A 26,338-nucleotide genomic window follows, 5' to 3' on the forward strand; every position below is an offset into this window, starting at 1 on the left:
TACGCCTGCCTGATCGTTTTCTGTTCGCACCCGCAGGACGCTACTGCAGAAAAGTAGATTTCCCTTTATCCTTTGTGACAAAGATGAAACAAACATACACACATGTAACCCAATGCACAAAACCGCACACTTCATCATTCTCTGTATAATTGTAAAACTCATGTACACAACTTAATTAAAAAAATTGATAAGCCACATTTTTGATCAAAGAAAAACAATGTTCATGTCCGTAGTACTGCAATAGGTTTTCTTTAATACAATTATGTACACACCTGGAATATAATACATATCCATTTTTATAATATTTACATTTATCTATACATGTAATAAATGTAGCTGCATGTTTTCCGTTGGATGACAGAACAAGGCTTAATGTCACTGACACAAAACTCAAATGGTAAAAACACCAGTTAAATCTGGTTTAACATCCTTTGTTTTCCTGACAATCTTGTGATAAATACATATTTCACAAAATAATATTTGGTTCACACACCAATGTACAAACATCACAATAAGGGCTTTATGAGGAAAAAGATCTGAGGTGGGAAAATAAAGTAGTTTTTCCGTCTTGGCAAGATTTAGAAACTCTGAAGACACAGACTTGACGTAAACAATGTGTGATTGTGGTAGTGCCCGAGTTTAGAGCGCTGGTATGTTTGTAAGTGAGAAAACGTTGCTCTTTACAATGACTTATTCTCAGGGATGTGAGAGGGCGTCCGTCCTTTGACATTTTGTGTGTGCGTGTGTAAGATCTGCCATAAAAAACAACTTCGTTTTTTCCAAATAAGACTGATGCTGTTCCACAAATTACAATCTGTTCAGGGACTGACTTTGAACAATCCCCTCGTTAAGTCAGTACACACATTGATAGACACTGTAAAAAAAACTTTTAAAACATTCCATTTTAAAGACACATTTTTGGCAGACATTGTAAAGCACCTCAGGACACATATTTAACTTATGCACATGCTCCTTAGCCACTTGAAATGGGTGGACAAATGACAAAATGTTCTGTATCAACAGACAGACAACATATCCTTGTAACACTGCAAACATTATACTGTAATTAAACCCATAACTTATTACATCACCCTCATCATTTCCGGTTTCAAAAACAAACCATTGGACTAACTTTGTATACATTAGTCCATGAGCTGACACTTCTCGCTGCCCAGATCTTAAGGAAATCTCTGTAATGCTTTTTGTTTGCATATTGCATGAAGGGATGTAAATAAAAGTGGATGGTGATTAAGTTCAAATCTCAGGGAAGTTAAGTGTTTTGAGATCCCATTTCCCTTCTGTGAACCATGGATCATTTTTCCTTGGAATGTCACAACAGACACCAATTTCGTTATCTTGCAAAAGCAAAATCTTTTATCAGTGGGCCAGACGCTCAATCAGCATGAAGTTACCTCATTATCCTCAATGTGCAATACATATCTGTAACAGCAGGAATGTGATTTGTAACTACCGGTAGAGATGTGCATAACTGGTCCCCTTGTGTGCATTAACAAACAAAATGCTACTTGTTGGTTATTTATATATTTTTGGTACTAATACTGATTTCAAGGCTTAAACATCACAACACAACTTACTTAGACTAGAGAATAACATAAAGAAAATAATGTATGCAATTGTGATTTTTTTTAAAAGCATCTCATATGTCTTATATTTGGTGTTTAAGTCAGATCTAGTGTAATAATCAACCAGGTTATTTTATTTATTATTAAACTGCTAAGAAAGTAGATACTACCTCTCATCATCCCTATTTGAGCGACATGCAGAGCCACAAAAGAACACGAGTGTACGTCCGACTGCATCACAGCAGTGAGGTCACAGACACCTTCAGTGAGTGGACACCTAAAGGTCAAAGGTTAAGCTGCAATGTGTCTCATCCGTCCTTGTTCTCTCGTACAGTCTCCACACTGTGGATTAATGTCTTGAATGAAGGGCGCAGTCCCGGCTCGCTGCTCCAGCACTCTGTCATCATCTTGTACATCTGAAGGAAGAGCATGGACATTAACACAGGAACAAACAATACATAAAACTGTGTATTTGTCTGCGATGGCTGAGCCTTGTTTGCTCAACTTCATGAACAAGATATCGTACCAACAGTTTTTATTCAAACCAAAACAGAGTACTTTGTAATTGTATAGCTTGTACAGAGTTACTGACCTCCTTTGGACAATTATCAGGAGCAGGCAGCCTGTATCCCTGTTTCAGAAGATCCATCAGATGGTAGACGATCATCTGGCCCTGCTTTTCATTTCCCATTTTGTCCATGAACACCTAGAACAGAAAACAAGTGTTGTTATTGTTTGGCTTTAATTAAAACAGCTTGGTAAAATGTCCCAAATGACACAATAAAATCGTGTTTATTGTTTTATTGAGTGCTTAATCAACTGATTTCTCGACAGACTTAAAATAGCCCAATTAAGTTGAAGGGGTAGAGGAGGAACATTGTGAGAGAAAATAAGTTTGTCAAACTTAAAATCAAATTTGAAAGAAAGAAGAATATGTAGAGTACCGCCGGTGGGCTGCATTTCTTGTCACTGTAGGTGAAGAGTTCGTAGAGGACAACGCCGAAACTCCAGACGTCTGATCCCACAGAGAACTTGCTCTCTGTCAGCGACTCTGGAGCATACCTGGAAGAAAAAAACACAAAACATTTTACATACATTAAACATCATTTACTGATGCCTGAACACATTGTTAAACAATCAACACTGTTCATATTTAACAAGCAGAGAGAGATAAAGGCATACAAGAACAAAGACTAAATGAAAATGGTATTTATCTCCAGATGTCCTATGTTTTACACTCATGTGTAAAGATCAGTCATCAAGACTAACAATACGTACAATAGAAAAATCATTCTCCTTGAGCCTTTATCTTCATTGATGTCAACCTAGACTATTATAAATATATTTCGAAGTCTTCCTCACCAGAAGATGGGGCTCTCCCCTGGCTCTCTGACGGTGTAGTACTCCTTGTCGTGCGGCAGCACCTTGGTCAGGCCGAAGTCTCCGATCTTCACCCTCATCTCGCTCTCCACCAGGACGTTCCTCGTGGCCAGGTCTCTGTGGATGTACCGCTTAGTGGCAAGGTAGTCCATGCCCTGTAGTGTGGATAGAATCACACAGAGAAAGAGAACTGGTGTTACTTATGAACTTTAAGGAAAACATCTAAATATAATATTGTACAGATTGTGCCTCTTAGAAAGGAACAAACTAAAGAATAAAACATCGGGAACAAAACACATGCATACATATTATACAATATCTATATCTCACCATCTGAGACAAAATTGTTGCATGAATAGAAGATACAATTAATATTTTAAGGTGTTTTTTTTTGTAGATTTCCATATATATATATAATATTTTATTATTCAGATTTGTAGAACAACATCCGCTCCCTAACCACACCTTCACAGTTTCAGCTCTGCAATAAACGCTCGTACATAATGTGCACTAATGAGGTCATTATCACAGTATACTCCCTGCCATGGTTAATAATGCTCGTATTCAAAAGCGTAGGCCATTGTGTTTGTCAAGGAGAAATACAGCATGAGCTCAAAATAATGATATCTCTTTGTGCTGTAAATGTCTTTATACAACAAACATGTATTTATAACACACGTGATCAAACAGGTGACCAAAAGTAAAAAGCAAATTACATTTCCCTAATCAGAGATAGGAGAGTTTGAAAGCATGTACAAATAAACTAGCATATTTTCAGTTACATTGGAGTGCATCTTAGAAAGAGATGACCACCATTTATAGTCTGCATCACTGCTTTACAATACCTTGCAGATCTGCGACGCGTAGTGCAGCAGTTTGCTGAAGTCGAAGCGGTCCTTGTGTTTGATGAGGTAATCTCTCAGGCTGCCGTAGGGGAGGTACTCCATGATCAGTCGGAGGTTCTTCCGTCCTGCACAAACAAAGTGCGATACTTATAAGAGAATGTATGACGTGTGAGCAGTGGATCGAAGGCCTATGAGGAAATCTAGATGTATTCATTTAATGGGCTCGGTCACTACACCCTAGGCAGCAACAATTGTACATGAATGAAAATATATAACAATCTGCCGGGGAAGTGAAACACACTTCCCAGATCTCTGCAAAGAATCAAGATTCATCAGGCCAATTATTGCTTCATTTAAATATGCCAACAAGGAAAATATATACTTTCATGCTTCTGTACGGAAAATAATAAATAAATGCAAAATAAAAGACCAAGTAACATTGTGGAAGGAAATATCAAAGACTTAATTGTGGGGGCTAAACTGATAAAGTATATCATTTAATTTGATAAATGTTTGAATGTCTTTTTCATAAGAAAACATTATGTTTGAATATCCTTTTGTTAACAGCAAATGTCCTCTTATCCCTTTATCCATCTTGGAAACACTCATGATAAATAATAAGAATAAGGCAGACTAAATTGAACGTCTATTTTGACTACTGTCATATTTTGATTTTAAACACAAACAAGTCAATAGATTTAAAACAATGACAGGGAAAGGATGCACAATCCCACCTTTTATTGTGACTTTCCATCTCCTAATTCATTTGTTGCGCGTCAGACAGCTCGTACCTGCACTGTAGCAGACTCCTTTGTATTTCACGATGTTCTCATGCTGGAGGGATTTGAGGATCTCGATTTCCCGCTCAAAGTCCCTGAGGTGCTCCGCCGTGCTGTGCTGCAGCTTCTTCACGGCCACCACCTCCCCCGTGCTGTCCTGCAGGGGGTCGTACCGGCACATCTCCACGCTGCCAAAGTTTCCCTGCAGGGCAGATTTAAGAGGTTTAGAAACAGCAGATGGGAGTTCAAGCAGACATGAAATGATATGTAGCAAAGTCTTATCAACTGGGATGCTATCAGCGAGGTAACCGTATCTCAAGAAGAGACTAGTATGGCAGTAAAAACGAAACGCCATCTTCAAAAAAGATTTTAATATTAATAACTGCTGAGCAACTTCATGCTGAAATGATAGCGGAAACTGATGAGTGGGTTGAGTTTTGGTTACTGTATATAATCAATGTATCTGCATTTCCACATAGAAACACCCATACAAAGACTGACTTTAACTACATTGTTTTAAAAGAAGTGTGACACTTTGACACATTTCTCTCAAGGGGAATATTTCCTAATATAGACACATATTTAGATTTAAAGTCACTAAAGAACCTAGCAAAACGATCTCATATATTGTTATAACCATGCACACATCCGGACATTATTTGAATACTAAAAGGAGATAAAGGACGGTCATACAAAAAGAAAATGACTAATACAAATATACTGTGTGAGCGTTCCTCACTTTGCCCAGCTGCTTGAGAAAGATGAGGTGTCTCTCCTCAAACTGGGCGGGCTCGTGGCTCTCTGAGGCCCACGGGAAGCCGCAGCCTCGAGTCCTGTTGGGCACCATGTCGCTCTCCACCAGCAGCTCGTAGTCTGGAAGAGAAAAGGGGTTGAATAAAACAAATCTAGATCAAACCAGAGATGAAGAGTGTTCTTATAGCACATCCACATGATTTACCCGGAGTGAAGAGGCTGTTGAGATCTCTGATAATGGCTTTGAAGGAGGGTCGGTGCGAGGGCTCGTAGTCCATACAGCTGTTGATCAGATTGGCCAGCTCCGTCCATTTAGGAGCCGGCAGCTGGTGCCTGTCCTCATAGAACAAGTTCTTCTGCAGAGCAAACATTTTACGTTTTCAATCTGGAAATGATAAAGCTACAGCAGACATGTATTAAAATAATCTATTTGTTTAAAATCCCTGAGTCTCTCTTACTTTAAAACTAATTGCGTGAGATAAAAGAATAGTTGGATATTATAAATATGGTTATTTGTATAATTGCCAAAAGTCAGATAAGATGACAACTCTAACGTCTATACGGAATTAAAAAGTTATTGTAAATAGTCAAAATGGCTTAACTGCATCTCTAACATCATAGTGTACCAAAGGTCACTGGGACTATTTTTTCCACCGGAACATTCTTGTGATACGGTCAGTTTAAACTCTAAATGAATCCTCTGTGTTTGTGACCTTGGAGCAGTCCAGGGTGCTGAGAGGTTTGTCTCCTCCACTGCAGATCTCCCAGAGGGTGGTCCCGAAGCCCCACTTGTCTGTGGCTGAACTCAGGTTTTGGGGGTTTTCAATGCACTCCGGGGCCACCCATGGGATACGCTCCACCAGAACTGATAGGGAGACAGAGAAGCACATAGAGAAGGAAATACGTGAATTGAAGGTAGGGGAAAAAGCAAAAGTCTGTTGACTCACATTATCCTCACATGACCTGTGCCTCCTCACAGGTGTGAGGTGCAAGTGTTCTCACATCAGGACAGTTCATGACTCCGTGTATCTCACCTTCTTTGGGCAGCACGGTGATGCTGATGCCCGGGTCACTGAGTTTGATGAAGGGCAGGCTGCCCGTCATCAGGTCCTCCTCTCGGATCAAAAGAACATTCTTGGCGCAAACATTTCCATGGATGAGGTTCTTATCCTCCTGAGTGCACATGACGGGGACATCAATTACCTAGCTCAACTAGTTTTATTTCCATATGAGTTGAAGGTAGTCCTCTTTATTATGTCTTACCAGGTAGTGCATAGCCCAGGAGAGCTGCTTGGCCACCTCTAGCTTCCAGGTGATGTTAACACAGCTTTTATTCTTCTTCAGGTAGGTGTCCAGTGAACCAAATTTACCGTACTCCTGCACCATCATGTCTGACAGGGAGATGAGAGAGAAAGCATTTTATTAAATTGTATTCTTTGAAAAAAACATCCATGTAACTAGTTTGATAGATAGATAGAATGGGAGGGATGAAACCCTCTTTCACACATGCCGAGCACACAGCACACACAGTGACATGTGGCCTCTGCATTTAACCCATCCTAGTACCAGGAGTCTAGTACTAGGAGCAGTGGGCAGCTATTGCAAAGCGCCCGGGGAGGTTTGAGGTTTAAACATTTAAAATGTATTGGATAAATGCTGGTCAACAAAGACTGTTTCGTACTGTGACATTGTTTTTTCACACAGCTACATTGTGAAATGAGTTGTATTGTTTGTTGAGTCAGGTGTGGAGGATTCATTTACTCTGACAACACATTTCAAATAAATCTTACTGTAGCTGATTTATTTTGTTTTCTTTAAAAAACAACGGTGTGCACACCTTAATTTCTCCATCCATATTCTGCCATCTGGTACTTTTCGGATTTGACTATCCCAGCTGAGAGGTTAATTGTTTTACTATTACACTTTAAGTGCACCATATGCCAGGTTTTAATAGAGAATTGAACACGCTAACACACACAGGAAAACATCTATTTTCCAAGTCATTTATTATAACCTTCCTTTCTTTGTTCCAGAATGCTCTAGAAAGGTTTCCTGACACAATACTCTGATGTGTAGAGCCAGTATTAGGTGGAGTTAAGATCCATATTGCAGTGGCTCAGTGGTGACCTGTTGATCCCAAGGCCTAATCCGATCAGAGCACAGCTGAGAGCAGGTCAGAAACTTTATCTCCTCACGGTTTGATTATCTCAGTTCCAAACATATGCCTCCTTGCCTTTCTTAGTTTCCTTTGTTTCGTCTTTGTCTAAATATCTCTCTTATTAAAAATCTAACAGCATTTTTATTATATGCCACAGTTAAAGGAAAACCACTTTGATTCCTTTCTGTCTGTTTGTGTGTGTTCTATGGACTTACTCTCATTGCCACAAACACACACGCCAAAGTTGAGGAGTAAGTGCTTGTGGGAGAGCTGGCTCATCATACTGGCTGCTTCAAAGAAGGACTGTGGGGGAAAAACGAGAGAAGAGATTCAATATTAACGCTTGTCTCTTTGAACTCCTCGGAGTTTCAGATGCACTCAGTCACTCAGTCGCTAACCTCTGAATAGTTGCGGTGAGACTTGTCCAGGATCTTGATAACGACGTCTATCTTGTGAATCTCCCCGTAGTCTCCCGTCTCCTTCCTCACACCACAGAAAATCTTGGTGAAAGTTCCTTGGCCCAGACTCTCATTCTAAAACACAGAGATTTATCATTTGACTTTGGAGATGGGATGCATTTCCACCATGTCTCTCTACCCATGATTACTGGAACCCTCGAAGCAGTAAACCACAGAGCATATTTGGCAAAGGCCTTTCTGATATACGATGTTATAATTACAATTTAATGACAAAATAAAAGATACAAGCTTCTTCACATGAAGCCAAGTGGACCGTATCTGAACCCATGGCTTTGACTACTTCAGACTCAACTACATAGATTTGCGGTAAGCATCCCACAAGCACATGCTAAGCACATGTTCAAAACAGGAAGCTACAAAAAAAAACACCTGTTGATTCTAGTGAGGGATGAGTGGTAAGACAATCTTGCGATACAGATAAGGCTCTGCTTGAACAACTTCTGTGGTTTTCCTGTGACAGACCTGCCTCATGTGCTCAAATAACAGGCAAGAAGAGACGGAAAGCGACATGTCATCGAGGTGAGAGTCACATGCACACACACAATGCAATCACAAGTGTCCACAGGGATTGCTGGTACAGCTGGTGACAGTTGGCGGATCAATGAGGAAGTGTTTTTGTTAATTGACGCGACCTTACTGACCCCACAGGAGTCCATTTCCCATTCTAGACACTCACTCATATTGACAACTTTATTATATTATTAACAAAGACACCGGCCATCCAATTACAGATCCACTTTTTAAATCTTCTTAGCGAAATAAACTGTACACAAAGACCTTTTTGATACTGTTGTACGCTTCTACAATGAACCTAAATAAGACTAAGACTGCAGGGAGAGTTATGAACGTGTGTTGCTTCATTCAGATGAGGGGAAAAGCGTTAAAAGGGTTATCTTACGATGACGAGGTCCTCTTTTCGGATCTTGTGGAAGACCATCTGGCTGATGTTGTGTTTGTGGAGCGAGGGAGACAGAGGAACATCTGCCCCGTGATTATTCCTGCACACCACCAGGTTAGACTTCTCTAAGGAAAGGTAAATCACAACAAATTCAGATGTTGACACTAAATCAGATTATGACTACAGGGGGATTCCATTTTTCAATTTGTGATATGCAATAGAAATAGCAATGGTTTAGCTAATAATTGTTAATTTGACATCTGATGTAAACAGTAACTTGAACATGGTGACAGCTGGGATTGAAGCCGTTTCGTAAGGAAAACGTAATAAATAGTAACAAGATAACAGTGTCAAAGACGGCCGTGAGGGACTGTATTAAGCTCTAACACAATTGATGTAGGACGTTGAAATGGGAGCTTCTTGTGACTTTAATCACTTTAACAAGGTATTAGCACAAGGTCATGTTCAATATTAGCTCCATTTATAATTATATCATGACTTGATTAACGGCTTTAAACAAACTCACACATAGGTTTGCAATTGAATCAGGCAAAAATGCATTTCATCCATACAGTATATCATCTAAATACAACCACTGAGTGAAAAGGTCTTAACTGTTACGGAGGACACTCTAATTGCATTGAATACCTGCATTTAACAGTACATGTCTTAATTTAACTGTGTTGATAAATGTGCATGTATTTATACTGTATTCTTATTCGTGTCTGTCTGTGAGTGAACCCTCACCTTTGAGGCTGGGCGAGCAGCACCTGCTCAGCTGGAACGTGTATCCATCGGTGCGCAGCGCCTCCTTCTGGTAGCAGTGCAGCAGCTCTTTGAGCGAGCCGAAGCTCCTCTTGGCTCCGCTCAGATTGTACTCTCCTGTCTCCATCTTCACAATCTGACAGTGCTTATAGTCCACCAAAGTTTCATACTGAAAATAAAAAATATAAATGATTACATTTTAGCATTTGAGACATTGGTACTCAAGAACTGTAACATTGAAGGACACCTAATTGATTTATCTAAGTGTGTCTGATTTGTCATTCAATTTGGATGAGGATTAGATTAGCAAGAAAAACATGTTTAAATGATCATGACTATTGATTCAAGACCGACTTTACATTTAAAAATCGGTTATTTCAATGTATTCAAAACCATCGTCAGTGCTACCAAATTTGAAGTCAAATTCTCAACTTTATTCAATGTGTTTACAAACAGGAGGTCAAAGATGCTGCATTGGATGTATGAGGTTTATAAGAGAAGAGATACAGCATGCCTTAGTCACATCACAGTATGGTATTGCATATAAACTGGATTGTCCATTTGATGTGGAATTCAGACCTATTGCTCCCTCCAGTGGTAGAAGATATGGGCAACATTTACAAGTCATGATGGGCACACTTTTATGATTACTGGGTTTTAGTTAAACTTTTAACAAACACAGTTCACATTCAGCCGCTCAATTAAATGAAGTGACGACACTGTGATAAATGAGTCTTCGACCACGTTCTTACTTAACAGTTATTATAACAAAACACGTATTAAAGTTGAATGGCCCTGGTTGTGGTCAAACATTGTATCATTCATCAGAAGAGATCATCTTGCAGTCTGCTGTGACGCATGGGCTGAAGAAGTAATTAGTTATACATTAAAATGCAGTGTGTTGAAAGAGCCTGTTTATTTTTAGAGTATCATATGAGAAATATTGTCATACTGATATTCTGTACAATCTGTGAAGTCCACCGAGACGAATGTAACATGTGTGATATTGGGCTATAAATAAACATTGATTGATTGAGAAATACAGTACTTCACATTAATGTGGACCCTTAGTTTACAGCTTACCCCCACCACGAATGACATGAAGTATTTGTCGTAGTCCTTGGGGCTGCAGCGGAGGAGGTACAGGCCTTGGTGGTTACCAGAGCGACGCAGCTTACCGATGGTAAACTCCATCCTGTGATAAGAGAGACAAAATGAGCTTGTGTGATTGCTGCTGTGGTTGTGGGTGCATGGGTGACAAGCTATATCTGTGCATGTGTGTGGTACTCACGACACAGGGCCGTTGCAGTAGCTCTGAATGCACTCCAGAAGTCTTGGTGGAGCCACCTCTTTACACAGATAATGATGGGCGTCTGCAACCAGCCTGTAATACCCATCCACTAATGACACGAAGGACAGAGCCTCTGGGAGCGAGCGAAACTCCAGTTCCTTGATGGTCAGACAGAGAAAGAGAGTACAGAGAGGGGATGCAGAAGAAAAACATGCATCACTTATTACTATGTTGTACTTTAAATCATGTTCACTTCAATAGGTTATGCTCAATTTATAAACTGGGGGCCAAATAGGGTGCCATGTGGCCCGCCAATCATTTTCTAATTTAGAATGAAAATAAAACTGATACAAATTCATTTTTCGTACTTGTAATCATCAGCTTCATTGAAGAGACTCAAGGTCCATTTTTAAAAGACATACAACACTCAAATAGTGATGTTAATAAGGTGCCATAAAAGCTTCTAAATAGCTAATCATTTTATGATTATCTGTCGTATAGGCCTATTGTAAATCCTTGTGCCAAGCTTTTTTAGTTAATCAGTCCATATACAAAATAAATACTTTATGGGGATTTCTAAATTGGCACCTGGCCCTGGCCACATGGCTAAGTAAGTATCTCCAAAATAGGTTTTTAAATCCATGTATTTATGCATTTTAGTATAGCTAATTATTTTAAATAGTAAACAATTGTGAGATGTTCATCTTTATATCCTGTAAATAACTTTGACAGCAACTGTGTTGCCATTTTAACCCGTTGCTGAGTAGAGCTAAAATGTCCCCACTTTGGTTCACAGGCAGGAGTGAATATTAAACTACAGTGAAGACTTAAGAGTGTACTCTACCAGGATGTTGTTGTCCTGTCTGGTGAGAGTCACTATGCGACTCTCCACGGAGCCTTCTTTATTGGACTGTTTGATGCTGATGTCGATCACCTCTGAGAAGTCACAGTATGTCTGCAGCTCCTGGCGACACAAAAGGAATACAAAGTAGTGGTTAACATTTGTTTTAAATGAAGACAGAAGTGTGCTAACACATGTACTTTCGTTGTTATTGTAACCAACTCCTGGTGCTCCTTCTATTGGTCAAATAAACAGCATCGCACTGTGGTGCACAAATGCATTACCACGGCAACCCCTCTCCTCACCTCTTGTGCCTCATCCTCCTCTTTCCCTTTCGAACACTGGATGCCTGTGTCGGCCATGACAACGATGGTAACCTCCCGTGCGGAGAGGTCTGTGACTTGGAAGTGCTCCGAGTACAGGCAGGGCAGCAGCCCCTCCAGGTTCATCAGGTATTTCAGCTTGAGGTTACACACGGTGGCCTTGCAGTCAGTGAACTGCTGGATGAACTTCTTAAAGCGATAGCGGATCCTTTTCCGAGTCAAGATGTTGTACTCCTGGATGCGGCCTTGCATGCATTTCGGTAGGAATGATTTGTAGCTGAAAGCAGGAGAGGGGAACAGACAGGGTGGATAAGGTGAAGATATACTAAAAGAGGAGGGAATGATGAACAAATAATACGAAAGTGAGCTAATGTATAACAAAACTGTATATTACTGATGAATAATATGTGAAAGAGTCCGACACAGTGCATACATATTATAAAAGATTAGATATTGTAGACCCTTTTTTATCTCGTAGGAAAAAGACAAGTCATTCAGCTGCATGAAGACACATAATGAAACTATATTGATGCTCACTGTGTCAAACTGCTTTTGTTATTCATGACCTGTACCACATGCACACCAGCATAGCAGAGACACATGAGACAGAACAGCATTTCATGAGATCGACATTGTCTTGAATTTTGGTTTTCTGAGCACAAGTTAAATGTTTTATTGTTTACTAGTCCATTCTAGCAGCATCCTGATTCTTCCAGGTGGCTTAAAAATTCACAGTACTATTTTTTTATTTTTTTTTCAGAGACCATTTTACTAACCCCTGCTTTAGATTGAATAGTATATGAAAGCAGAACAAGTCACAATAACTACTTAGTGAGTGAGTTTATCCTACCTGGTATCATTGTAGATGTCCACCGGTGACTGTCCACTCTCTTTGGCGAGCCTCATCATGTCCAGCACCGCCATGCCCAGACACTCCTCCTGGGCCTCGTGGTTCACCGGAATAGGAACCAAGCCATTCAGGAAGTCACTCCGCCACTGGAGGAGGAAAATTACAGCGTTTGTATGCCTCATGTTGACGTCTTTGTGACATATTTGAATAGATTCCTTTCAGGTGTGCCTAAGATATTGTGGTATTGCAACCCAAAAACGAAATGCCTTCCTCCGAGGCATATAAACGTCTTTATGGCACATACAACTGAATGTTACAATAAGAAAGTGTATTTTAAAAGGGGAAATCCTTTAAGTCAATATTTAATCAACAGAGGCATATGTAAACAGAAATAAAAACAACACTCATCCATGCTGCATGTCAAGTTCACACATGCATGTGGGAAAGGTTAAACACACAAACACACAGTAAAGAGAAGCCTGAAATACCGTTACCTAAATGTGCTTCTTAAACACTCTAACTAACACACTTCCTGTTTTCTGAACTGACACAATGACTGTCATGACACACGGACAGGCAGTCAGATAGAGAGAGGGAAGCAAGCCTTTTTTATACTCCCAACCCAACTTGTCTGCATTATTTAATAAAAAGGAAGGGGAAAGCAAATTCATTGTTGTTGTTTTTTTTTAATTCACAAATACAAATGTGAAGTGCCAACAAACAAAGTACCTTAAACAAAAGAAAATAGCAGTCTTAATAATGATATGAGGTGCAAGCCATGAAGACTAACCTGAAGAAATTGGTATGCCATGACACAATCATCCATCACAGGGCTCTCCATCCCCTTGGACACGCCATAGCGGTGGGCATACAATGAATTGCCGCTGTTATACCAGCCAGGGAAATAGTATCTGGAGAGAAAATGTGGCCAGAAGGATCCGGTTTCAAAATAAATCTGAGCATAAAACACATGTAAAGTCTGAAAAGCATTCATAAAATTACTAAAATACATGCTACAAATATTTACCTGATTCTAAAGTGCAGGCTCTCACTGGCTGGGTGGTCTAGTTTAAAGATGTGGTTAGGAGGGAACCATATCTTTTCACTTTCCCTCATTAGGGCAAACAAGCTGCAGTAGACTGGAGCAATTCCTGGCAAGAGGGAAAAAACAAATGATCTGCTTACTACAGTATAACATAGTGACTGAAAGTTGTACTCTATAACCGCAGTGGAGAGCATCGTACTGTACACTCGTTTTATATCCAAGTTTGAAATAAAGAACACGTTTTTAGAACTTTAGCAACACATTGAAGTGATGAGCAGCAACAACTGGCCATTATTAACTAACAGTCAAGCAGTAGCAATGTAGACAAGAAGCAATTGTGACTGACATCCATAGCTACAGGTGGTTACCATAAACTACTGTAGCCTATATAAACCGAGGTGGAAGAAGTATATTGTACTTAAGAAAAAGCGTAAGTATCAGAGAGTAGGAATACTGGCCTATTTTGAATTTGTTTAATATATATATATATATATATATATATATAATGTGTTTTTTATTATAATTATTGATTCATTAATTATGTTTATCATAGCTGGTAAAGGTGGAAACTTGTTTTCCCTTGTATTCACTGCTGGGTAGTTTGTGAATTTACTCCAGGTGTAACTAAAATCTTATTTAAGTGCTGATTATGTTTTATGCTATTAATCAACTTCTGAAAAGTAACTTAAGGTGTTAAATACATGTAGTGGAGTAAAAGTACACAATTTACCTCTGAATTGTTGTGGGGTGTAGAAGTACAACGTAGCAGAACACGTCCCTTTTTAAAGTTGTACTTTACTACAGTACTTGAGTCAATGTACTTAGTTATTTTACACCACTGTATACAAAGTGTATAGAAATAGTTAAGCCCTATCTGAATACTGATTTCTTAAGTAGTGGTAATGGCATGTTTATCACGTTTCCTGCCATTTTATAGTTTGATCATCTCGCCTGAAGCCTGAATGCCCTCACGTTGAATTTGATCTGGCAGTAAGGTGTTTTGTCAGTGGGGTTAAGTGGGTCACTGGCAGACAGAAACATTGTATCATACAGCAGGAAGCCCTCACAAGAGTGAAGCAATGAGTTCAAGGAAATAAGCTCAACCACAACAGGGGAAGTAAAGTTAAATGAAGGTTGATTTTTAAGCAAATCTTAAAGAAGAGTGTTATTTTGTTGACATTATTAATTCATAAAGTAAGAAACAACATGCAGATTGAATTCACTATATTCACACCGTTAGAGGTCAGAGTCATTGCATATGTTATACTGCTTATCAACATACTTCATACCATTTTATTCAGATATTCAGTGGTTGAACAGAGTGGTTGCAGATAAAGGGAACGTAGACATAAAGTGTGAAAAAGAGACAAACAATAAGACAAAGGAAGTTGGAAAGAAGGAAGAAAAGCAAGGGCAAGCAGAAGATAAAGAGAAGACAGAGAGACGTTTTTTCTTATCGGCTACATGGAGCCAGAGTGTGTCAGAGAGAGATAGAGCGGAGGCGGAGAGGAAAACAAGACACAACAGTCGACAACTTCCTGATTTGTGTTTGCTAGAAAGAGAAAGCCAGTAGTTTTGTCTCACAACACTGGGTGGGCTCTGATAGCACAATCCCCTGCCCCTATTTCTTTAAAGAAAATAACTGGATGCATTTGAAACTTTGAAGAAGCCACGGAAAATGCTCCTAAACTTTGTTCTAGTAGTTCCTTGGATTATTTTTTTTCCTGAACACAGAGGAGTAGAAAGTAGGATAGTTATATTCTCACAGCCGCCAGAAGGCTACTGGCTGTTTGGCTCAAAAACTATCTTCCCAGAGAACTGACCTCATTTAGTTATCAAGAGATATAGTTTAACAGACACATCAAAGACACAGCATAACATGTCCTTATAAGGCCAACAGTGACAACGCTTCTTGCCATAAACTGTTCAACTATCTCAGAAAAACAACATTCTTCTTTAAGGTTTAAGGGTAAAGGTTAAAGGCTTAGTTATACAAATAAAATAAAAAGCCTCCCTTTTACATCATTGCGTGGGAAATTGCTGTCGGCGTGTGATTGCATGACTGACTGTTTTAGCCTGTCATAGTAGATACTAGCTTGTCGAGCGTCACATTGCTATTTTATTCATTCAAATGTAAACAAATAATAATTCCATGAAATATACAAACAAATGCATCGCTGCCAGAAGCAACATTTCCTAAGCTGTTGCATTAATAATATGTGTATTTATAATTCAATTAAACTTTAGAGTCATCTTTAACAGAACAAAACATCCTGAGTGTGCTAGGAACTTGCTGTCCATTTGCAATGTTTGTGAATAATTACATTTAAATAAATAAAAGTGTGATATTTGAGACTTTTTAATACATTAATGTTATTAAGCCTGACCGATTTGACGCAACAGTGGTTACACAACGAGTTGAGAAAACCAAAACAAAAGCAGAACCTCTCCGGGTTGCACCAACAACCAACAAGTTGGCAATAAAGACAAGAAGGTCGTCTAAAAGTGAACTGTTTAAGGTTTTGATAACAGCACTCACAGCGGGTGCTAGTGGAGCCTCGCAGATGGGGGTGCTGCAGCCCCCTCAGCATCCCCCCCTTCCCGCGTCCATTCGCGCTGTCTCGCAGATCCCACGCAGCAAGCAGGAAATGAACCCAGCTCACACTGTCCGCTCCTCGCAGCAGCGAGCCGCGCAACGTCCCGCCAACACGGCACCCAGACCCCACGCAGCATTCTCATCTGTTTGTCCTTACTGGTGTCATTTTCTGACATACAACGCCATTGTAACACATAATCACTGATGTTCCGCTGTAACGGTGGTGAACTCATCGGAACAGAGTGGGCGAGCTGACCAATCAGAGCACACTGGGCTCACAGGGGGGGGGCAGGAGCTCCAACAAGCCGTGTAGGACAGAGAGTGAATACACATACTATACAGAGATGCTGTATGAGAAACCAATGTGAGTTTGGAAAATTGCACAATATAAATCTATTCTAGTAGACCTCAACAATGGAATTATGATCCGTAGAAATGGCCATGACATGGGACCTTTAACAAATAAAGTTACCATGCATAAACTGTATTCTAGATATTCTGTGGACTGACATTAGGTCTGAAATCCTTTTGTGACTCACCACATGCTTTCGCCGCCCTGATGCACAGTTCCTCTGCTACGTACTCTCCAGGTGGGAACGTGAGAGCGCTTTCCGATCCCTTTCCTGAACCGCCCCCTCCTCCATCTTTCCCCAGGTAGTAAAGGTTGACAGTGAGGCAGGTGGCATCCGTGTCCGGCTTGGGGTCGAGGCCAGCGGCTGGCTCGAGTTCAGGGAGGTGGCCATTGAGATGTGCTGCGGGACCAGAGATGGGTGGATCCATGTCTGTCAGCAGGATACAGGCCTTGTGGTGCGAAAAACAAACATCCACCTGTCAGGGGACAAAGGGATGAGACAGAGAGAAAGCACAGGTAGGTTAAATCATGTCCGACATCCTAGTTTAGGGGGTAAGCATGCCAATATTAAACATAAAGTACATCCGAGGCTGTTGGGAATATCTTTGGTTTTGCAGGTGTGTTGTTGGGTATAAACAGAAGTATTGGAAAAATAAGAATTTGAACGCTAGATCAAAAGTGAGAGGAACACGTTTATTACAGTTCCTCCTAGGTAGAACATGAAGTTCTGAACCACACTTTAGGGCAGTACATCCAATAATTAAGGAAAAGTCGCACTCGATATCACAAACCTCATGTTTGTGATATTCAGCTTCTTTTCCCCTCGTGTTGCTAGAGGAAAAATCAAGAAATCACCAGACAGTGAACCAATTTTCTAGAGACCCCAAAAACCACATCTCAGTTAACAATCCATTAGTTGTTGGGATATTATATTACTGACCAAAGCAGTCGGTCGATTGTTTACTTTAACTTTGCCATCCATAGAGCCACGGAGCTGACGAGAGCTAGCTTCCTCTATGACAAATAAGAGTCTGAGAGAAAATGTATTATTGAATTCAGAGGGTCTAAAAAAACGTTTGATAGCAGAATCATTTATAAGTAGCTCATATATCTTTACGTCAAACCTGCTACTGTCACTTTGTGCCACTCAGAAAGAGATTATAAATAATGACTAATGTAAATACGTCAGCCACACTAACATTACTCAATTGTAATATCAAACTCACTCAAAAAGGTAAGGTTCAAAATGTCATTATCAAATCACAAAAATTATGTTTCTTGATCACATTATCGTCATCTATCACTTTGGAATATTGGTCTTCTTGTTACTGAATTAAAGGTTTCTAAAACATAATTAATTATGTTGAGTGGAATGAACAAAAAATGTTAAAATGTGGTGGATATTTTGACATATAGTTCATATACCGTCGCAAACAAGCTCTCAAATACAACCCTAAGGCAAAGGCATTTATTCCTGGTCTGTTCACTTTATTTTGAACTTAACTTTGAAATGAGATTTTCTAGACCATAGCCATTTTGAACAGTGGCTGATTCAGATGTCTGAGAGGCTATTATGTCCCTCTATTCAGCCATAAATGAATACAATATCAACCACTTACTCACTTACCATGCAGAAATCCCTGGACCACTCTCAGCAGTTCTAACCTCTTATGCATTTTCACTGTATGTAAAAATGTACTTAATCATTTACACATGGAAAAACGTGTGATTCGTTCTCTATTTGCAAATGCATATGTATGTTCTCCAAGAAACAGCACAGAAGCTGGGGCAAAATCAAATGGAAAACGTAAGTGGAGAATTATGCAAGGTATTGTTTTGGTTCCAAAGCTATCAGCAGGTGAGGAGGCCAGACAAATATTTATGCCAAGCATTTTTTAATTCAGGAAAACACAGCTCTCTCAGTTTGTTCAGTGTGTTTACACACCCTAAACATTTATCATGTGGCAGACAGGCAGAGAATTCTTTCCAGTCCCTTGCTGCGTCTTATCTCTGCCTCTGTGCTTGTAGAGGTCAGAGCTATCAGCGCAGACACATGTTGCCCCTAATGGCCACTCTGCATGCTGGCCGCTGCGGCCACGACTTAGATTGGCCTTTGGACATTTCATAGTAACAAATCATCTGCTGGGATCTTAAAGTTTGGATGAAAACAATGGCCTACTTAAGCAATTTGAAACTAATGTTGAAGCCACAGGTTATTTTGCTCATGGTCAAAAGCATGATGAAGCATGATGTCTAAGCCCAAAAAACAACTAAAACCTGATAATGCTTATGTCGCCAAGTCATTTTGAATGTGCAACTCTCCCTAAGCACCGATAAGAGGAATTGATCATCACAGAGACATGCGATTTCAAAGAAAATAGACAACTAGGAAGCAATTCTCAAAGGCAACCAATTATTGGTTTCCAACCAAAGGCCAAGCCATTGTGCTGTGTGGTCCTTGTTCAACACAAAATGTAAAATGTTTCCAGATGTACAAACGAAATCCACAGAGACACAGCTATAACTGGTGCCAAAAGTTATTTAAATTACTAGAAAGCTTGAATACTCTTCTTCTCTCATGTGAAGCACTCAATCATGCCAACAGCTTAGCTCAGGATCCAGCCCACACTATCTAGGAAATGGGGAAAACCCTGAAATACACTTACCATGATTGAGGTGTTACAGAAGTCTTAGCAGTTTTTGTGAAATGTGTATACGCAAAACCGCCAATATGCAGAAAACAGAGTACTTTCCCGATGATGGCTTCTGTCTTTCCTAGAAGCAGTATTGAGCACCTACTGTTGCCATGCAGAACTTGTTTGACTGTGGCACTAGTCGAACGTTAAATGCTCAAACTGTTTTTGGGGACTATGGATGGCAGGTGGAGTTTTTTGCTTTGTGACACCAACAGTCATAGCCTGGATAGGTTTTTGTGTTTACTAACTGTGAAAATCTAGTTGCACAAACCTGTGTGTCAACTCAAGTCATACTTTGTCATGTCTTGACTAGTTACCACGTACCCTGAGTCTAAAAAGGGACTGGAGAGAAAATGGCACACCTACAGTACTATAGGATAATAACTAGGCAATCCACTGGTGCTTATCAAATGGATGGGAATACACCATTGAAGTGTTGCGATTAGTTAGACACTAAATTCACTAATCACGTTTCACTGGGATCACAAATAAATCAAAAATCATGGACAAAATAATCTATATTTATTTATTTGCCAGACCAATAGCTTATATTTATATATAGAAATATTTTGAGGGTTTTATTGTATATAACTCAAAGTTTAAAACCAATGATCAGATGGATACTTTTTAATATGCATCCAGCAAAGACGGGTGTGCAGGATGCAACACATCAGAACCGAGTTTACAAACAACTTCCTCTCAAATGTGCATATTGTTTGCAGATTTCTCATCTGACAGTGAAGCATGTGTTTATACCCCATAAAATATATGAACACGTTCCTTACAGAGGCGACAGAATGTCCATTTCCATGGAGGACCGTCATCTGTCATCAGCACTCTTGACAGTGTTAGCCATCAGGACAATTGTACATTGATAATATAAGAACATTATGTGGTTTTTATAGGCCTTTTAACCAAAGAAACATTACATTTAGAGCTGAGATTAGACATCTAGTGTTTAGACATATTGTCGAACAAATAAATGTTTTTAGATTTTAGATGGAGAAACGTCCCTCTGTCAGCTGTAATTATTTTAAATAGCAAAACTATTAAAAGTGAACAGGAGTATAAGCACCTTGGCAGTGTTATTCAAATTGAACGTACAGTATATGGATTGCTTACACTAATGCTGTTTGAAAAGGCTTAACAACAACTTTAAGTTTTGGACTACGCTGATATTGTTTTATAAAACATTTATTTCTGTCTAAATGTGGCAACTTTAACAACTACTTTTTAATGTCATGTAACATGTTAGACTATGTACTACAGTGTAACGTTGTTGATGTTGTTTTACAATTATGTTTGACTCACTTTTCAAAGAAAATGTCCTAGGTGACCTAAAGTGAACCTTTGCGTTACTACTCACTCACTTCCCACACTGATGCAACGCTGTATTTGTTTCAGTGGGTTTACACTTCCTCAAAAGTGTCTTCAAAACAAAGCCAGGCAGTGAACTTACTCTATGTTTTGAAATAAACACATTGGTCTTGGAAATGAATTGCATTTTATTTTGGCTTTACTTCCTACTGCAGAAGGGCAGCTATTTTTTACATACACTATGTATCATTGCTCTGCACTCTTTGTTCTTCAATTTAAAAACACAACACGCTCTTACAGACGAAAGCTCATGCTATATGCTTTTTTTCTTACTTTTTTCAGCGCAAGTAATGCGAGTAATTTGATTGACAAACTCCACACAGAAGGACCCAGAGTTTAGGTCATCTCTTTTTTTAAAGTTATGCAAATTTTAACAGAGCCTTAACCCTATCTCTAAAGTAAAAGGTGTATGATATGTCCTGATATCAAAGCTGAAATACAAAGGTTTTACTGGGGGGAAATCATTTTGAGCCAAAAAAGTAGAAAGAATGTTTTTATCATCAACAAAATGTACAGAACAGACCACAGATTAAGGTAATGTAATTAAGGTGGTGAACACATAGGCATTTCCTTCTCTTACTGTGCCCATGTGATTGATTGTTTGCTGGCTTTTGCTATGTTAAAGGACACTGCGTTTAAACGCTTTCAAATACAACTGCATTATGGAATTATTTTTGGGTTAAAAATACGTCCAACTGTTTTTTTTTTTTTAAACCTTTATTTAACCAGGTGGTCCCATTGAGATAATCGATCTCTTTTTCAATGGAGACCTGTCCAACATGGCAGGAAGTAGGTTACAACATGAACATAAAACAACAGATACGGACATCGTATTTACAGGGCTACATGTACATACCTAGAGACATTGACAAGTACCAGCAGTATCAAGTATCATTGCACCTATCCAAGCTTTAAAAACAGGCAGTGGAACCAATTTGCTCAGTTTCAAATCTTTTTGAAGACTGTTCCAAGCAAGAGGAGCTGCGCACATAAAAGCTTTCTTACCTAAGTCAGTCCTTGCACTTGGCACATGTAACAAAACCACATCATGCAGTGTTTCCCCTACCATTGTCTTGGAGGGGCGCTGCGCCCCGCCAACGGAGCCCCGCCAACGGAGCCCCGCCAACGGAGCCCCGCCAACGGAGCCGCGCCCCCCCTGAAATTCAAGGTGTTTAAAAAAAATGTTTTTTATATATATATATATATATATATATATACATATATACATAGCACCAAATTGCAACTAATCTATATCTACTGTCACTTTTCACATTGAACGTGTGCTCTTTTATTAAATAAACTAAACACTTTCATCTTAAGTTGTGAGTTGTAGTGTTTTTGACCCTAAAACACACTGATGCATTAGTCAATAACAATAATCCAATGTAAGATGGGAGTTTACCCAACATGGCTTTATAAATATAAATGAACATGTACCAATGACTGAGCCTCCGTAAAGTAAGTGAACTACAACCTGCCCTGGCATACATATACAGGGTACAGTGCTTTACAGTTAGTGACTAATCTCAGTGCACTGTGATAGGCGGCATCTAACTTTTGCAGGTCATGGCAGGTGCATTCATATAGTTCAGATCACCATAGTCCAGCACAGGTAAAAAGGTCACAGAGACTAGCCTTTTCCTGGCCTCAAGTGAGAAACAGGACTTGTTTCTGAAAAAGAAACCTAGCTTTTTAAGCAGATTATCGACCTGAAGTTTAAAAGAGAGACAATCATCAAGCCAGATACCAAGGTATTTATAACAGGAAACAACAAATAGGTTAAACAGGTTCAAACAAAACGTGAATCGCTGCAAAAATAAAGCAGATGGCCAACATTGTAAACGGCCATTTCTAACTGTTGAATGTTTTGGCACGGATTTTTAGTAATGCCGTAAAAGTAAAGTCAGTTAAGCTTCCTTAAGCAGCAGAATCAATACCTAAATGAATCAAGGTTCTGGGAAACACCGGGCGAATTCACATTAAGTATCACCCTAAACCACCCCTCAGTGTGGGATGTTTTCATTCATTTACTGTAGGTTCATATCTAACTGCCAATTCTTTTGAGATCCAGTAATCCAAAAATGGCACTGAAGGTCATTTTGGCAGAATGTGACAGGAAAAAATGTGCAGCTGTATTACCATTGCTCCGCGACCCATTTTAAACTAGCCAACTTGTTTTTTCTCCATTTTCAGAAGCTGACAGTGCAGACCTTGGTGTGTGACCTGAATAAAACATGCAACAAAAGTACGTACTTTCCCCCTTTACTGTCTACATGTCTTACTAATTGCATTCTTCAAGTAGTCTGATGAATCAACACTGCCAAAAAAATAGATGTCAAACCTAAAAGAAACCCCAGAAAAACATGTGCCCAACAGTACACTATTTACAGCATGTCTAACCCTAAATAGATACACTACTAAGTATAGTCTTGTTATGATTGATGCTGGGTTCAATCTGTATCTGCTCCCTTGGCCCCCACTAAGCCATATTAGTACTATTGGTTGGAGATGACTCAAGCATTGCTAAAACATTGCTTTCCTCAAAAAAGAACCAACATTATGAAGCTTGAACTGGACATGACTTAACTGCTCTGAAGTGAATTAACCAGTCTGGCTTGGGAAATGATTCATCTCAGATAGGCATCTAAATCATGTGGGACCACCATCAATAGACTATATTTACAGTCAGTTAGCAGTTCATTACAGTAGGTACATTATGCCTAGTGTAGTCCAAAACAGTCCTTCAAATAATCCTTTTTACATGAAGGTTAGATTTCTCACTTTTTGTTTAAACTGAACTAAGATGTGCTGCTGCTTAATGAAGGAATCAATTATGTTGCACCCTTCTAACTAAAACTCAAAACCCCATCACTTCAACCTAAATGGTAATTCTGTGCAGCAGTAGTTCCTGGTGCTGTTCTTGTATTTTAACGTGTGTTTTTTTATACCTCGGGACTGTGGGAAACAGTATTTCGATCTTTCTGTGTGTACAAACATATTTTGAGATTGACAATAAAGTTGACTTTGACTTAATAGCATTGCATTATACCAGTGGTTCTCAAACTTTTTCTGTCAGGCCCCCCCTTTGGAGAAAAAAAAAAGTCGGGCCCCCCCCAACACAGATAGTCAGGCTCAGTGGCGGCGCCAGAGATTTATTTTGAGGGTGCTGTGGGGTAGCTTGACGTTTCATAGAGGGTGCTCAAACATTTAGGGTTTCCCATTAATGTACCGGTCGCTACAGTGGAACGTTCTACTGCAACAATCCCCACGCACATACACAGTGCGACTGTTACAATGAAGGCTCGATAATCAGCTCACGGCATATAGGTGTAAGCAGGGGTCAAGTGCTATTTTTACAGGTGGTGTGTGGACCTCACATAGGGGGGTCCGGGGGCAAGCTCCCCCGGGAAGATTTATTTTTAAATATTGAAGTTAAATGCATCAATCTGGTGCACTTTGAGAGCAAAATGAAGAGATCTATGGATACCTCTCTCAACACCCATATGAAACAGATTTACTTTTTCTTTATGGATATTTTACAAATCACCCTTTTAAACTTTATTCTTTTTTTACTGTCATATAGTATTTCATACCTGTTTTTCATTTATTCTCTTATTTTTGTATAACTATAATGATCATATAAACGTGTGCCTCGGAAATAATTGTTTACATTAATGGTGACCAAAACATTTGAGACCCACTGAGATAACACTGCAGAGTCCTTTAGTTCACTGAGCCTCTCAGTCTGACAGGAGGAGAGGACTCTCCTCCACTTTGTTGTTGAAAAAACTCCTTATATCTGTTAGCGTAGCTCGCTAGCACCAGAAGCTAACAACAACGATCTCCAGTACCGGTGCGCTCTCTCTCTCTCGTGCGCACACAAAATGGCTCGTTCCACACACACACACACACACACACACACACACACACACACACACACACACACACACACACACACACACACACACACACACACACACACACACACACACACACACACACACACACACACACACACACACACACACACACACACACACACACACACACACACACACACACACACACACACACACACACACACACACACACACACACACACACACACACACACACACACACACACACACACACACACACACACACACACACACACACACCACACACACACACACACACACACACACACACACACACAGACAGAGCCAAGCTTTAATGAAACACAGAGACCCAGACGTAATAGTACTGCATCATATTATTTTCTGATCAATAATTTTAAAAATTCTGATTTTTTAAAAAAAATCTTTTTTATTTTTAGAACCATTTTTCCTCCTGGTCTCTCGCGCCCCCCCTGGCATGCCTCTGCGCACCCCATGGGGGGGGCGCGCCCATCCACATTGAGAACCACTGCATTATACGGAGGGGAGGGGTGTTTCTAATATTTTGTCTACACTCAATGACACAAATAAGACTATAGTACAATGCAATACAACTCTACAGTAGTATACAGCAGCTTCCAAACATAAACACACTCCCATAAACACCCACCCACACGTAGACCACACAGCTGTTAAATACATTTTATCAGGCAGTGTGAGAAAATCCTGAAGTAAAACGTCAATACAATGCGTTACATAAACATGACTGTACACTTTTGGTCAACGCTCTTCCCACAAGTCAAGGTTTTATTTACATACGTAACGCCAAAAAACAGATCTCAAAGTGAGTTGGAAGTGAGATGTTGAAAAGCACAGAAACAGAAAACTTACTCGCTGTTGTCTTCTGGTTGCTGCTTTAGTTTAACTCTGCTCGGTCTCAGTCCTCCGGTCAGCCCGGGAGCAGCGGGCTGTAGGACGGGCTCTCTCGGCGTTAGCTCGCTAAGGCACGGTCCTAGCGGACTACTTTAGCTGTCGATAAAAGTGACAATGCTTCGTTAACTTATTTGGCATGTTGACTGCCATTCCGTCGGTCTTCACATATCCTCCTAAACTGTCCTCATTTGACGATAACGAGTCACTTGGAAACTCCTCGCGCCGAGCTCACTGTTGTGTGTCCCAGATGAAAGCTAATTGTTATATTAGGTGAATAACGCAACCTACTGACGGTTGTACTAAGCGGCACAGTGGGACTTACCCAGCCTGTCTCCTCGTATGAATCGACCGTAGCGTAGAGGATGGTGCTGCTGGTGATGAGGGAGGATCAGCGACCGCGGTGAAGTTAGTTTTAGGTTGGATATTCGACAGCAGCAATAGGCTTGTTTGAGACAAGCAAGACCTGCGCAGACCTGCGCAGTTGCGATCGACGTCTTGCTAGTGCGTTGCATGATG

At 39.9% G+C, this 26,338-nt stretch overlaps 1 protein-coding gene across 2 annotated transcripts; it reads right to left on the reverse strand.

Annotated features, from left to right (window-relative positions):
* Positions 1-232: 232 nt before the first annotated feature.
* On the reverse strand, positions 233-26,338 carry jak2a (Janus kinase 2a). Of its 2 annotated transcripts, XM_034200555.1 has the most exons (25): positions 26,145-26,333; positions 25,781-25,918; positions 17,126-17,414; positions 13,973-14,096; positions 13,736-13,856; positions 12,946-13,091; positions 12,078-12,372; positions 11,776-11,895; positions 10,932-11,089; positions 10,724-10,835; positions 9,623-9,809; positions 8,876-9,000; positions 7,897-8,031; positions 7,714-7,801; positions 6,604-6,731; positions 6,375-6,513; positions 6,054-6,205; positions 5,546-5,696; positions 5,327-5,460; positions 4,600-4,789; positions 3,809-3,933; positions 2,946-3,118; positions 2,528-2,645; positions 2,176-2,289; positions 1,707-1,999 (listed from the first exon to the last, which is right to left on the reverse strand). In XM_034200555.1, exons 3-25 carry the CDS (start codon positions 17,364-17,366, stop codon positions 1,892-1,894), a joined length of 3,384 nt encoding a protein of 1,127 aa, XP_034056446.1. In that variant the 5' UTR covers positions 17,367-17,414; positions 25,781-25,918; positions 26,145-26,333; the 3' UTR covers positions 1,707-1,891. The 2 variants fall into 2 exon arrangements, with proteins under 2 accessions (XP_034056447.1, XP_034056446.1); XM_034200556.1 differs by having other exon boundaries at positions 233-1,999; positions 25,781-26,338.

The sequence above is a fragment of the Gymnodraco acuticeps genome, unplaced genomic scaffold (genome assembly GCF_902827175.1).
Source record: "Gymnodraco acuticeps unplaced genomic scaffold, fGymAcu1.1, whole genome shotgun sequence".
Classification (NCBI taxonomy): Eukaryota; Metazoa; Chordata; class Actinopteri; order Perciformes; family Bathydraconidae; genus Gymnodraco; species Gymnodraco acuticeps.